Here is a 14054-nt window from a genome sequence, read left to right on the forward strand (position 1 = left end):
CAGAAAATTTGGCACTGAAAATTGTTTCCATAAATAGTCAGTATCCTGGACTCTTTTTCTCAAAAAAACCCAATGAAATCAATGGTCTTCAGGAGGGCCCTCTGGATAATAAATTGTTTAACATTTGAGCTGCCTCTTGTTAAAAGGTGGGGAATTTGTCTCTGGTCTTACGTTAGAATTGCTTGTCCAATAACTATACTGTCTAAAATGATGGATTCACCATATTTCAGGTATGAGAGTAAAATATGGGGAGAACACTTTCCTTACACTGGTTAATAATGTATATTTTTTTCGCACACTATGTTAGTCAGAATCCTACACTTTGAATTAGAAGACATCATAAGAAATTTGGAAGTTTCCTGAGACAAGCTGCAAAAAAAATACATTTTTAAATCTAAGTTGAGAAGCATACATGGAGACAAATGTAATAAGCTTGCCTTATTTTTCCTCTGACTTTTAAGATGGCACTTCCACTTTTGTATGTCAGATATGTTTACTAACATATTCTGTTTTTTAAGCAAAAGGATTATTGATCATGTAGGAAGTCATGACAGCTGAATATTTTTCTGACTTCAGAAATTCTTCATTTGTTTAACCAATTCGGCAGTAGTCAAGAGCACTCTTAGCATGTGTGAATTAGTTGAAGTTTCTGAGAGGAGCTGAAGTAAACTGATGAAATGTATCAATGAGCAGTAGTATTGCTTAAAGATCTAAGGATATAGGCAAGACAGGATTTCTAAGAAGTCATTTATTCTATCAGTGTACGTAGTTGGAAAAGTAGACAAGCTTTTATATACACAATCATTCTTCAAATTGAAGGGTGTACATTAGTGACTGCAAGTATGAATGTTGGCCTAGGCACCTTAAATTTTGTTTTTCCAATTGCATACAGTGTTGGAATAAGTTGCCACCTTTGCTCTGTGACGTTGCCTTTAAAATATAAGGATGGGGCAGTTTTAAACAATTCTATTACTTTGTTCTTGAAGGGTTTAATGGAGTATAAGGCACTGTCATCTAAAATGGCACATGTATCTTAAAATTTAGTTGTATCTGTAAAGTATCTTGATGAATTCTGAGCCTTTTTTATAAGAGTTTCTGTTTGTTTTTAAATACACAGTTGTCAACTGATCTCTGAATCATGTTTTTTTATTTTTTTATTTTTTATTTTTATTTTTTATTAAAGGTGGATTGGGTTCTAAACATTGGAGAGCAAGCACTGGATATATGCATCGTCTCCTTTAATCAGGCAGTTTCCTCTGTTTTTGTGCTTGGTGAGAGAAACCTCTTCTGCCTTAAGGATAATGGACAACTTCGATTCATGAAAAAGCTTGATTACAGTCCAAGTTGCTTCATTCCTTATTGTTCAGGTTTGTAAAAGGAAAATTCAACCTGCAACCTTTATCTTGGTTACTTCTCCAGCTATGTTTTTTTCCTCCACTGAATAAATACATTCTTCTTAATATGCTCTTGATTTGTAGAATATCTAAACAATCAGAGCTGTTTTTTTTTTTTTTTTTAAACCAAATTTATTTTCCAATGTTGTTTAGAGTAAAGTGTCATGACTTTTGGGAAATAAATACATATTTTCTCATCACCAAATATGAGGTACTTGTGTAGTGTTTGAGTAAGTTTGCTCAGACTACCGAGGCAAAAAACATAAAAGAAAGATTTTGGAAGAGTAAATTAGTGTTTGAGGATCTTCTGTCATTTACTGATAGGGTTTTGGAAACATTAGTATGGAATAGAGTAGGTTAATAGGTTCTTAATATCTATAAGTACTATAGTGGTTCCACATTCAAGTTGCTGCAACTCAATGTAGTAAGTTAGTTTTAAAAAGTCAAATATTAAAAAGTTCATCACTGGGAGATGAAGCTATCTGATAAATTTTTGCAACCATGCCTTATTTTAGACTTAGAATCTCATTTTAGACTTTGTAAATATGATCTTAGTATTCTCGAAGTATTTTTCATACTTTCTGATATAAGTTTTAAATAAAATGTAAGTTTATACATCTTTAATTGGTTTTCACAGGTCAGTGAAATATTAAAGAGTATAAGTAGCTGATTTTATTTAACTAATGTGTATTTTGTTATATCTATTCTGGCATGCCATCATGTTAATTATGATGAGTCTTTCTTAGCCATATTTTAAGTTAGCAAACATGACTGGCTAGAACCTTGGAAAGTTTTGGCATTCGTGTTGCATATTTTATAATTGGTACTGATATAATTAATCACATATATCCTTGGTTATTGTAAATGTACCTTTAATAATTTTTGGCACTTTAAAATTCTATAAAGATATTTATAACAAGTAATGGCTTAAAAGGAAATGAATAAATAGTGTAATAATAAAAGCCTAAAAAAAAAGACTGGGTTATGAAAATATCTTTCATGCTAAAATAATTTTTATATCTTTAACAGTGAAAGAAGGAACAATAAACACTCTAGTTGGAAACCATAGTAACGTGTTGAATATTTATCAGGATGTTACACTGAAATGGGCTGCTCAGCTTCCCCATGTTCCTGTATCAGTAAAAGTAGCAAACATACAGTAAGTAACTTATTTACTTCTTCAGATTAATTTCCAGTTGTTAAATTTACTTGTAGATCCTAACAAGTGGTTCTGAGGTATGCAACAAGTAATGTACCTTGGAAAAGGTAAATTCAAAATGTTTTTTGTCTGTTGTAGAAAATATTACTTTCTTTAACTGCCTTACTGTTAATTCCAGAATAATATTGAAGTTCTGTCCTGTGCTTTAGACTTTGTTTTTCATGAGCGAAGATAGAAATTGGTCTCTCATACCTCTAAGGAAGTATTTTCTTCTTTAAAAGAATGAAAAGTGAAGCTTTGGCATCTGTTAAGATCCTTCCGTAAGACAGGAAAATAAGGATTCTCACTGCAAACCTGTTCTTCATTAAACATTTAAGAGCATTTGAATTCCAGACATGATTTGTTGGAACAGATTATTGAGCTCCAATGTTAAACTATGGAAATTAATTTAAGGGGCTGTTTAAAGTGGTTAGGATTGCACTGCACCAGACTTTTTGCAAAATACGTGTAAGGTGGACAGGCCAGGGAAAAACCTGTCTGGTGCAGGATGCAATGCAGAAAAATTATGACAGCGTTAATTATTTGTGCTGAGTCTGTCATTGAAATGAGAAGCAAACTACAGAAAAGTTCAGCTAGTACTGTTACAGTCCAGCTTACGCCTGGACTGTGTGAACGTATCAGAGCCATGTTTGTGCTGGCTGCCTGTTTTCTGAGACCACAGGGACATGCAGTAGGAGTGTCCTCTTTGGACAAATTACTTCTGATCCCAGCAGGCTTATGGCTGTCGTGCCAACGTACTCTGTATTGTTGAATACTTACTCGGTCATTAGTTGTCTGTTTTATCCCAAAGTCTCATAATAAATGAAAATGCAACATCTGACTGACTAGCTTTATTGATTTATGCAGAGTAGAAATCTGTGAGGGATGTTTGTGTTTTCTGTTTGGTGCTAATGGTTACCAAATGATTTTTAAGTAATTTATAGTTTAAAATTCTAATTATTTTGGAGACTGTCTGAAGAGAGTTTTGTTGGCTTTCATCCAACAGGTCTTACATGTAAAATGTAACAAATCATCTCAGTGATCCAGTTAGTATAGAAGAAAAAAAAGCTAATTTAATTACGCAGGGTATGACAGTACAGCTTTTGTAGTTTGAAAAAAATAGTCAGTGTCATTAGAAAAATTTGAAAAAGTCATAGATTTTTTAATTTTTTTTTTCCAACAGCATATTGTACAGACATTTGTATATTGAATTATTTGGTAATGCTTATCATCAAATACTTGTTCTAATTAAACCATTAAGAAGTTTATGGATTCCGCCCATTGTGTGTAACCTTTAACACTCAGTTGTTTGATCTTAATGAGAATTTTGAGAACCTGCTAATTTGTCCTAGATCATTTTGCTAGATAGATTCAAAATTTCCACAGACCTCCTGATGCTAGTTTTTTTTTTTTTTTTTTCTGTGAGGTTAGAGACATCAGTCTAGTTATGCAAACCTCTTTTTATATGGGTTCCGACAAATGAAGGATTGTGTGTCTGTCTGTATAGACCCAACAGCGTGAAAGACAGGGAGAAGTATAGGGCATATGTATTTCAGTGCTATGCTGCTGGCTTTGTGTTTAAACATATGTGCTATGCTTGTACTTCTTTCTGATGTTCAAAATAAAGATGTGCTAAACAGCAAAAACCGCAGTAGAGCTTACAGAGGTAATAATTTGGTTTAAACAAAAGATATGTTAAAAAAAAATTACTTGAAAAGGAATTCTCATTTTATGTGAGTAAATGTGGTAATGACTTTCTTATACTTACTCCACTCAAGAGAGGCCTCAGTCTCAGTTGGAGCCTCTGAGCACTACTGTAACATAAATAATATTAACTACTTTAATAACCATAGAGTTGTTAATCCTATACTGCTGAGAGATGGAAGTGCCTTAAATATGACCTATGTCAAAGAATTATTTTCCCATGCTTTCCATTTTTATTGCAATACTAGCAAAGTAAATGGAGCATTCTGAAAGCAGTTATCTTTACAGATCATGTATGTTCATCTGTATTTTTTTTATTGGCATATAACATCTATTACAGTTCTAAGGTGTGGTTCTGGCTTGCTGGGTAAGAAAAACATTATTAGAAGCTATTTTATGTAAATTCCCTTGGGGAAGGGGTAATGATTGCGTCCATAATGGCAGTCATATACTTTATCCTGTAATCTTCATAGTCTGCTTCTAAGATCAGCCCTTCAAGTGCTTCAGAGAATTTCAACTGAGTAAGTAACTTGTGTTTTTAGTGTGCCCTTCCTTACTTGTTATGATTTTATTTTTCCTCTCACAATAATGTGAAATGCAGTATTTCCCTATTGCAATACCGTTTTGTAAATAATGATAATATCACATTACAGCCTTTGGGATTAGACGCAAAGATAAAGTGCTTGATTTCCATGACACCACTTTCAGAATCATACAAGGAAAAAGTAGAATCAAAAATAAGTGGTTACCAGCAACATTTTTAGTAAGGTGTGTCTGTAATGTAAAAATGATGTATTTTTAAGCTGTTGAACTAGACATTTTGCTTTTCTTCTGTTGTAAAAACATTAATATTGTCTGTCAGTGAGTTGAAAAGCAAGTTTTCCTGTAATAACTTTTGATCAGAAACTTGAACTGCAGGCAAAAATTTCAGAATTTATCTTACTGTGGGTTTTACCTGAAGATCTCTATAACTATTGTCACTGAACTGAAAGTTCAGTTCTAATCACTGTTTTAAAAATTTGTCCCTTATTTTGTTAGAGGTTTATATTCTGGTTCTATTAATGTGTAATACTTAATAACAATGTTGATGACATTGTTTTAATGTCAGGGGGAATCCTAAATGCTTAACACTGCCCGGATTGCTTCAATGCTTCAATCACTCGCAATGAAAATTTGGATTAATTTAAACTGCTAGGTCATTGGACAAATTCAGCTTCTGATTGAAAAGTCTGCTTGGACAGTTATGTATGTCCTATGTCGTTATCCTTAAAGCTCTAGCTGTACAAAAGCATTCTCTCTGAGGCTGAAATTCATTTAAAACAATTAAAACAAATTTAAAACAAATGAAAGACCTTCCCCTGCCCCCCCAACAAACAAACAAACCCACAAATTGATACAATTAAAAACAAAACAAAACAAACAAACAAAAAAAAACAACAAACAAAAAACCCACACCCTTCTAGAGTGCTTTGAAGAGAAACTGTCCATATGCTGCAGTTAAAACTGCTGGAATCTGGGAAGTTACACAAAGCAGTTGCAAGAATATCTATTCCACTGTATTTTTCAATGTTGAAACAGTAACTGTGAGCACCAATATGTGCTTGCTGCCCAACAGTTATATACATCTCTGCACTGACTTCAACTCCTATTCCCTTTTGTCTTATCCTTTAATTTAGATTTCTCTCTTTCACTGGAGAGACCTCTTTTCCAAGACCTTCACTGCACCTCAGCATCTCTTTTGCAAAGGAAATTTCATGAGCAATATCTTTTTATGTTCAAAGATTTGATGCAGTCACTTTTTGGTGCTGTGTATTAGACGTGTTAGATTTTCCTCTCACCCTCTCCCATAATTCATGTAATTGTGTGAGGAGTAGGCCTATAAGAATGTGCTTCTGACAAAGTTGTTTAAAGTTCCTGTTGGCTCAAATGCCTTATATGAAAGTCATTCTTTTCCTATTGCCAGGGATTTGAGCCTGTAAAGTCAAGTGACTTAATCCTCTCCCCATCACAAAGGTGGGTTATGTTTGTCTGAATCATCTGAAATAACTTTTTGAGAAAGTAGCAGAAAGTCACTTTTTAAGGGCCTATTAGAGGTCATATTTGTTTTTCTGTGCCTGAATTATCCTGTCTCTGTATGCTTGACCATAAAAGGCCCTTGGAGTGGATTAAAATGCTTAGACCATCCACTTTTCTATTTATTTGACACTAATTCACTTGGCAAAGCTGTTCCTAAGACTGCCATGTTTTAATGGCGGATTGATTGCACTAAGTATTACTCTGACCTGTCTGGCCTGAAACTAGAACATTATGTTAAGGTGCATTCAGTCTGAAGCAAAATAGCTCATGTTGCTAGCCTCAGGGATGTTTCCATCACAAACATCTGAAATGCCACTGTGTGTTAAAACCACATAGATAGAACATTATAGCTTGGATGTAGTCTGGGGAAAGGGATTTCTGTTTTGATCACTTCCAAGTTAGAAATCTGTTTTTGCAATAGGAAAGCATGAAGACTCTAATTCTAGGACTTTGTTTTTCTGAACTTTATTATTATTATTATTATTTTTTAAGCTGGCTAGTCGTAATTTTACTACTTGGTTTTGATTGTACATGTCCCTCATGTTTGATCTGAAAAGCTTCTGAATGCTAAAAAGGTAGCCTATTTTTTTTTTCTTGTAAACTGACAGATTTTCTCAAATACACCTTCTCTCCAGCTCCCCTAGGTGGTATTGAATGTTGCCCTAGTTTTCATTCATTGTGCTCTGGGCTATCTATCAAGAAATGAAGTCTGTTAGTACCTGTATGGGGGAAAAGTGTTGATTTGATGTGGAAATTATCTACAGACACACGATTCTAACAGTAAACCAGCCCTTACTCAGGGTTCAGGGGATGTGTTTTGGGAAAAATATTTTTTCCTTCTCTATTTAATTTACTGAGGACTCCTTTAGGCACCAGTTTATCAGTGAACGTTATATTTAAATGAGGGATATTTTCAGCTTCACTGAAATTTAATTAGAAATGCCCTAAAGGGAAAACTTTACTGCCACCTATAGTGCTTGTCTATAGGTAATTGAATGATTTGCATATGTGGTGCCTCATGTTTTTAGGATCTACACCTGGAAATGAAAATATGGAAACCAACGTTATCTTTTGTAAGCTTCTATATGTATTGTGTCTGTGAGCAAAAAGACTATAATTTATAGAAGAAAGATTGCTGAAGCAAATAACCGGCAAAATGATACGTATACCTTGTAAAACTTGGAGTTCCTTTTATCATGAAGGGTTGACAGGTATGGACAGGTTGGTGAAAGTTACTAGAATACTGCTTTTACTTTCATTTACTTGTCAGGCAAATATCATTTTACTTGGTTATAGAGCAGTATGTTCTCTGAGGAAGAAATATAAAGTAGTCTGGAAAAGTGTGGTGCTGGTGTTTTTATTTTTATTTTTTATTGTTGTAGTCCAGGAGTAATTTATCACCTTTAAAGAATAAAAATTTCAGAGCTTCTTAAAAATATTAAAAGTTCCAGAAGCCAATATTTTAGCTTGAGTTAAACTTGTAAATATACTTCCATTATTTGGGATGGAGGGTAGAAATTAATATATATATATATATATTTTTTTTTTTAAACAAAAGTAACTATTGAAAAGTCAGGAAATAAAAGTAGACTTCAAATGTTCCAAATGGCAAGCAAGGTTACTTAGTAAGCTTTATCCATACTTCAACTCTTTATGAACTTGAAATCTACCTATGTTTATGCTGAGGAATGACCATGTAAAAATATCACAGGGTTCCATGTTTTCATCACTGATTCTGTATTTTGCTCAGTTTGCAATCAGAAAGCTGTTTTCTGCTAAGTGCTATATCTACAACTGACATTTGAAAATGAAAATTTGAAATTTTATCTTTTTTTAGTTGTTGTTATCACTTCTCCATGTATGGTCGCTGTAGGCTTGACTATGTAGCGGTCATGTCTGAACTCCTAACATTAGTTTGTGCATGTTTGAATTTTTGTATTGTTCCATGTGGTGATGGTAGGTTACTGTGGTTTTTTGTCTCTTGGTAAATCCCAACTTGTGTTACAGTTATGCAGGTGCACTACAAGAGAATATTTTTACAATATTCTGAAATATTTAAAAGTCTTTTGGAAACAGTAACTGTTACTTTACTGAAGCAATAGCCTCTAGCTATGGGCTAAGTTATAATTTTACTTCTAGCTGCCTCTTTCCTTTGAACTATCAATGTTATTTTTCTTGGCCTTGGTTCTTTTAGGATCTTAAGAACAGCAATGAATGCCTGCAAAAAATTTCCTGATGCTTGCACCCTGGGTTCAAAAGAACGTGTAAGGAGGGATTGGACAATTATCATTATTATTTTTTTTTTCTGGCTTAGCAGTTTACTGTGTATTCCACTAGTTTGTTTCTGTTCAGTCTCTCCCCATGAGTTTGCAGCTTGACCTGTGAGGCTGAGAAATATTGCTCTGGTGACTCTGATGATCAGCAGGGATTGCCCCTATATCGCCTCCAGTAGACTTTAAACATAACCAAGTGATAAGTGCTGCTGCACTTCAGACTGCATTAGGGACACTAGAGTTTGCATTTTGAAGAGGAATGCAAAACTCAACAGTATATTTATTGCATTTAAAAACAATCTCATCTTTAGCCCAAAAGAAAACAAATAATAATTTTAGAGTTATTTGAGCATATATCCATGAAGAGAATCACTTTTTCTTTTTCTTTCTAGAAAAATATTTAATCCAATACACCTTTTGGATTTTCTGATTTGATAGTATTTCATAATATTAAAATGACTTGGGAGGAGATTCATTGTTTGTATACCTAGTTGTCTAATGAAGCATAAACTGGTGACTGTTGTTCACTGGTAGACTGGAGGACTTATCTTCCATATATGAGTAATAACTTGTGCCTGACATGGCTAACACACTTGTAACTTTATGGTATGTTATCTGAAGAAAGTTTATATGCAAGTCTCTGCTTCAACAGCCTGTCTCCACAAAGAAGAGAGCATGAAGTAGTGCTTAAATTCTTCAATGTCTTGTTTATTTCCCAGATTTGAAATCACATGTAGCCTAAGAGACCAAACAGTTTGAAATACATCAATCAAAAGACAGGAGTTCAGGATCCTGGTATATAACCATTGCTTGAAAATACGCATTATTTTATGAAGTTTTAGCTTCCAATATTGTTTTTTAAAGAAAAATAAAATCTGAAATCAATTTGCAAGTGAGAAACTATCAGTCTGGTCCAAATATGAACTTGAAATTAAAACTCATTCTCTGGCATAGAATCATAGTATATTGGGTGGTTAGGTGAATGCACTTTGTGTAGCTGGGACCTCCAAACAGTGGAAAGGCAACAGGAACTGAATTTAACTGGGTAAAATATGAAGAAATATTGTAGTTGAATAAAGTATATAAGGTGTAAAAGTGCAATCATGTATAGGGTAATAGCGGGTGGGGTCAAAATAAAACCTGTTTCATTGAATTTTCTTAGCTATCCACATGGTAGAAAATACTTTGTTCTTCATTCCAGGCCATCTGTTATTCCTTATTATAACTGACATCACCACAGCTACCACAACTGTTTAAGAATCACCATATAAAAATGGCAAAACTTACATATAAAAACAACAAAACTTAGCACTTATTGCATGGTTTTATGGAAAGAAAACTGCAGGAATCAAACTTTATAGTTTGCTGAAAGATTTTTCCTTTTTCTGTGTAGTAGTACTGTAATAGAAGCAATGCCAGTTATGACGCACAGTATGAACTGTTCAGTTATATGCATGTATAAATATAAATTTTTATTTGAGTGTTCTGTAAAAATATGTTGCCTGATTTGAGAAGTTAAATGTAGAAACTTCTACAGTCTTTTTACTTAAACATAACTGCATTTTAAAGATACGTTTTTAGGAAAAAAGAAAATGATTGCATCTGTTTTTTGTCTCTGAATTACCACTGCCTTTGTCAAGAGACAGCAGTACAAAATATTGCAATTTTTAAAAGTCTTCCAAGGAGATAATTTTAATGTGTGTAGTTTACAGAGCCACAAAATGTGGATTTGATTGTTTTGCTTTTACCTTAGCAGGATTCTGATCCTGCAAAAAACATAGATGTGCCTATGTGCAGCATATCCTGATTCATGACTGAGGTTTTCTAGCAAGTTAAAGTTTCAGATTGTATATCTGGTATAATATTAATCACATGCCTGTGTTGCCAGTTCTCCTAATTTTACTGCATGTCACCTGTTTGCTTTTTTAAAAAGCCCAGTTTTTATAGTCATGTAGTTTTGTAAGGGTTTTGGCTTTCTTTAGAATAACGGGTAAAATATTCCTACCCTCGTGGTTCTAGAGAAAGCCTTAAAAGTGGAAATTCTAACTGCTCAAGAACAAGAAGGTAAATAACTCTCCCCTCTTAATCTTTAATATATAGTAATTATTAATATTATACAATAAGTATTAATATATAATAAATATCAATATATATAATATAAAATACAACATTAAAATCTTTAATATTTGCTTTAACAAAAATACTGTGTGGGGTGGGCTTTTTTTTTTTTTTTGGTTAACCTGCAATTTCTCTGCTTGTTATGTCGCAATAGAGTGGAACATAACTATCAGATTTTGAATTTGATGTTGGTGTTCAGTATTTAGCAGTGGGCTGGAGTTATGGATATATTGTAACATTTGCTCTGCCCATGGAAGGTGCAGGACTTGTTTGAGAAACAGTCATTATGAACAGTCTAGGGCTGCTGATTTTGAGTCTTGAGTATTATGCTATTAACATGAATGACTTTCTTTTTTTTCCATATGAGGACTAGCAGCTGGAATATACATGTTAAGCTATGAAGGCGAGAGCCATCTAGCAGTGCAGAGTGACAGATTTCCTTTTAAAGAACAGTATTGCTCTTTACAAGACAGGGTAAGGGGACAATGATAAGTGTTGTTAAAAATAATCGCGTATGGATTTTTTCCAGCCTGAAATGCTGGTGCATTTTTAAGTTTACAGGCACATCCGTATAAAAGCGTGAAGAGCTGAAGAGGATGATGTGGAAATTAATTTCTGGAGTTCGGTGTTTCTAAAGTTATGTAACTATTCGATCCTTTTAGAGTAAATTTTCTGCTGTAAAGATATTTCTTTGCTATGCTTACATTCCTTAAATGCCCTAAAACTCACAAAACTTACTTGAATCTGTGGGGCATATATGAAACCAGTGGCAGAAGTTCAGATACTAGTGATTTTCTTTGCTCCACGAGGAGTGATTTACTGTTGCCCTGAGGGAAGAGCATTGGAAAGAGAGCTGGATCTGACTGAGTGCACAGAAATTAAGGAGCCACCAAAAGTGGAAAAAGGTGCAACCTCCCCTTCAGACTTGAATAACTGGGAAGTCCTGGGGTCTCTGCAATAGATTGGCATTTTTAGAAATGATTGTATGCGATGATGCTGGTTAGGAGGCAGTATGTAGTACAAAAACAACAACAACAACAACAAAACCCACCCCACTGTTGAAACATGATGGGTTAGAATACTAGTTAGAATGCTAATGTAAAGTAATAATCACTAAACAGTGTTTTTATTTGTAAGATGTGTAGCTTTGTTTGTATTAAGCTCATGCGTCTTATGGAATATGACTAAAACAAACCTCACAAACGGTTTCTTGAAATGTAGTTTTATGATGCTTAAAAATACATGTCCATAGCCGATCATCTTCCAAAACTTGTGATACCTGTCATTATGGTTAGGCTTATTATCCTCTTTGTACTCTGTAGGTAGCTGTCTAATTTTCCCCACATATAGTCTAGTATTAAAGAGCTTATATGAAGGCAATGGTTAAGAATAAGTTTTTACTGAAACAATAAACTCATCAGAGTGTAGATTTTGTCAGTACAACCCTTTGCATCTCTTACCTGTCCTTAGAAACAGAGATGCTAGGGACAGCTCCAGCTTGCCTGGAGTGTAATGGACTTAACCACCACCTGGAACTAGGAAAAGAGAAGGGTTAGAAGGAGGATAAACTTTTGAGGACCCCAGGTAATATATTCACAGTGTTGTAGCTGCCACCTTTTGGTATAGCCTTTGATGAGCTTTTGGAAGCTGCAGTGTACCTGTCTGCCGCTGACCTGTGTGGTGCCAGGAGTTGGATTCGACGATCCTTGTTGGTCCCTTCCAACTCGGGATATTCTATGATTCTATGAAGGAGCTTGGCCTCGAGACATATTTTAAACTTCAGGAGAAAGAGTGCAAATGGAAAAGAACAACAACAACAACAACAAAAACCAACAGTTTTTGTTTTAGATCTAAGAGGGAATCAAGTGTAGGAATGCTTGATAGCTGTCACAGTTGTTTGTAATTTCTCTATCACTCCTAGCATTGGTACTGCCATAAATGAAATCACAATTTAATTTCTCTTAGAGTTCTGACTTAAAGGCTGCATTCTTATCTAAAGGCATTAGATTTTCTTACCAGTCCTTATTTTTAATTTTAATTCAGATACTGTCACTAAAAGTCTTAGATATTGAACAGTGAGTGATAGTTTGAAATGAAATATAGAAGTTAGGAACTTTTCTTTGGATTTTATACTTCAGAATTCTTTATGTTTTTGCCTAAAGCAAGATCATGTATTTTTAGAGGCCTGTGGCATCACTTTGAATATTCTACTTTTATTCTCTTCTGTGATGAATGCTAATTTTAATTCTGTATTGTTCCATAGCTGGCTACTTGAGTTTTTATTAAATACCTTGACTGCTTTTGAAATACTGTTTTGATTTGTTTTAAACAAAAAGATGCTACATTGCTTAGTCCATTAGAAAAGATAAATTTCATATGTGTAATTTGTAGCATGAGCTTAAATTGTGTGTCTAGCTGGGCAGCACCAGCACCTTAAGCAACCAGGTGATGATGATGAGCATGGAAGTCCATGACTGCGTTCATTAAGCTGCTGTTTCATACAATGACCCCTTACATTTAAACTGTCAGGGTAGTACACTATCCCTGTTAAACAAATAAATAACTCCGTGCTTCATTTAATGTGACACGTTAGATAGCTTTCAGGGCTCTTGCATGAGAAGGCAATGCCACCTGGTTTGTGCGTGCAAGCCTTGCGGAAGCACGTTGTGCTGACCCGCAGGTGGCAGCAGCGGTCTGGCAGAAAAGACCCCGACCCAAACTGGTGAGTAATAGTGTTTATTATTTTATTTTATTTTATTTTATTTTATTTTATTTTATTTGGTCATCAGACAGCATATCAGTTTAGGGAAAGAGTCTCTTGCAAATGGAAAACTAAACCAGCTCAATGACTGTCTGAACTTGTCTTCCAGTAAGTTGCTGGTTTGCTGGTACGCTGCATGATGTTACTGTGTAAAGGTGCTAAAGTTATGTGGCTAGTGAAAATATCTCCACTCCTAGAGAGTGAGAGTACTGCATAAGTGCTAGGATCTGAGAATCCTGCAGACATTTAAAATGGCAACATTCTTGCCAAATTCAAGTTTTGTTCACTAACTATCCGTGCTTGTAAGAGAGGATAGGTTTTGACCTGGTGGCTTAGTCGTAACATTTTTTTAAACTGCTTTTCCACAGATTATCGTGATGAAATCATGTTTCATTTTACGTTTCCTCTTGCATGCATTTCTATATATATATATTTTTAAACTGGATTTGTCTGACATTCTGTTAAAATCACCAATCCAAAATTAGGTCATAAATGGGAAGGACAAAGAATGATTTTCTTTAGAGGTAGAG

General features: G+C 34.4%; 1 protein-coding gene across 19 annotated transcripts in view; it reads left to right on the forward strand.

Annotated features, from left to right (window-relative positions):
* Positions 1-14054, forward strand: part of BBS9 (Bardet-Biedl syndrome 9) — a 289323-nt gene that overhangs the window by 42513 nt on the left and 232756 nt on the right. For all 19 annotated transcript variants that reach the window (XR_013947654.1, XR_013947655.1, XM_080582937.1 and 16 more), the window contains exons 8-9: positions 1184-1367; positions 2424-2553. Coding sequence is in view for 17 of the 19 variants with exons in the window: in XM_080582937.1 (XP_080439063.1) it covers positions 1184-1367; positions 2424-2553 (314 nt within the window). In the remaining 2 variants the exon portion in view is untranslated. The remainder of the gene's footprint in view (positions 1-1183; positions 1368-2423; positions 2554-14054) is intronic.

The sequence above is a fragment of the Anser brachyrhynchus genome (assembly GCF_964034855.1).
Source record: "Anser brachyrhynchus genome assembly, chromosome: 2".
Lineage (NCBI taxonomy): Eukaryota > Metazoa > Chordata > Aves > Anseriformes > Anatidae > Anser > Anser brachyrhynchus.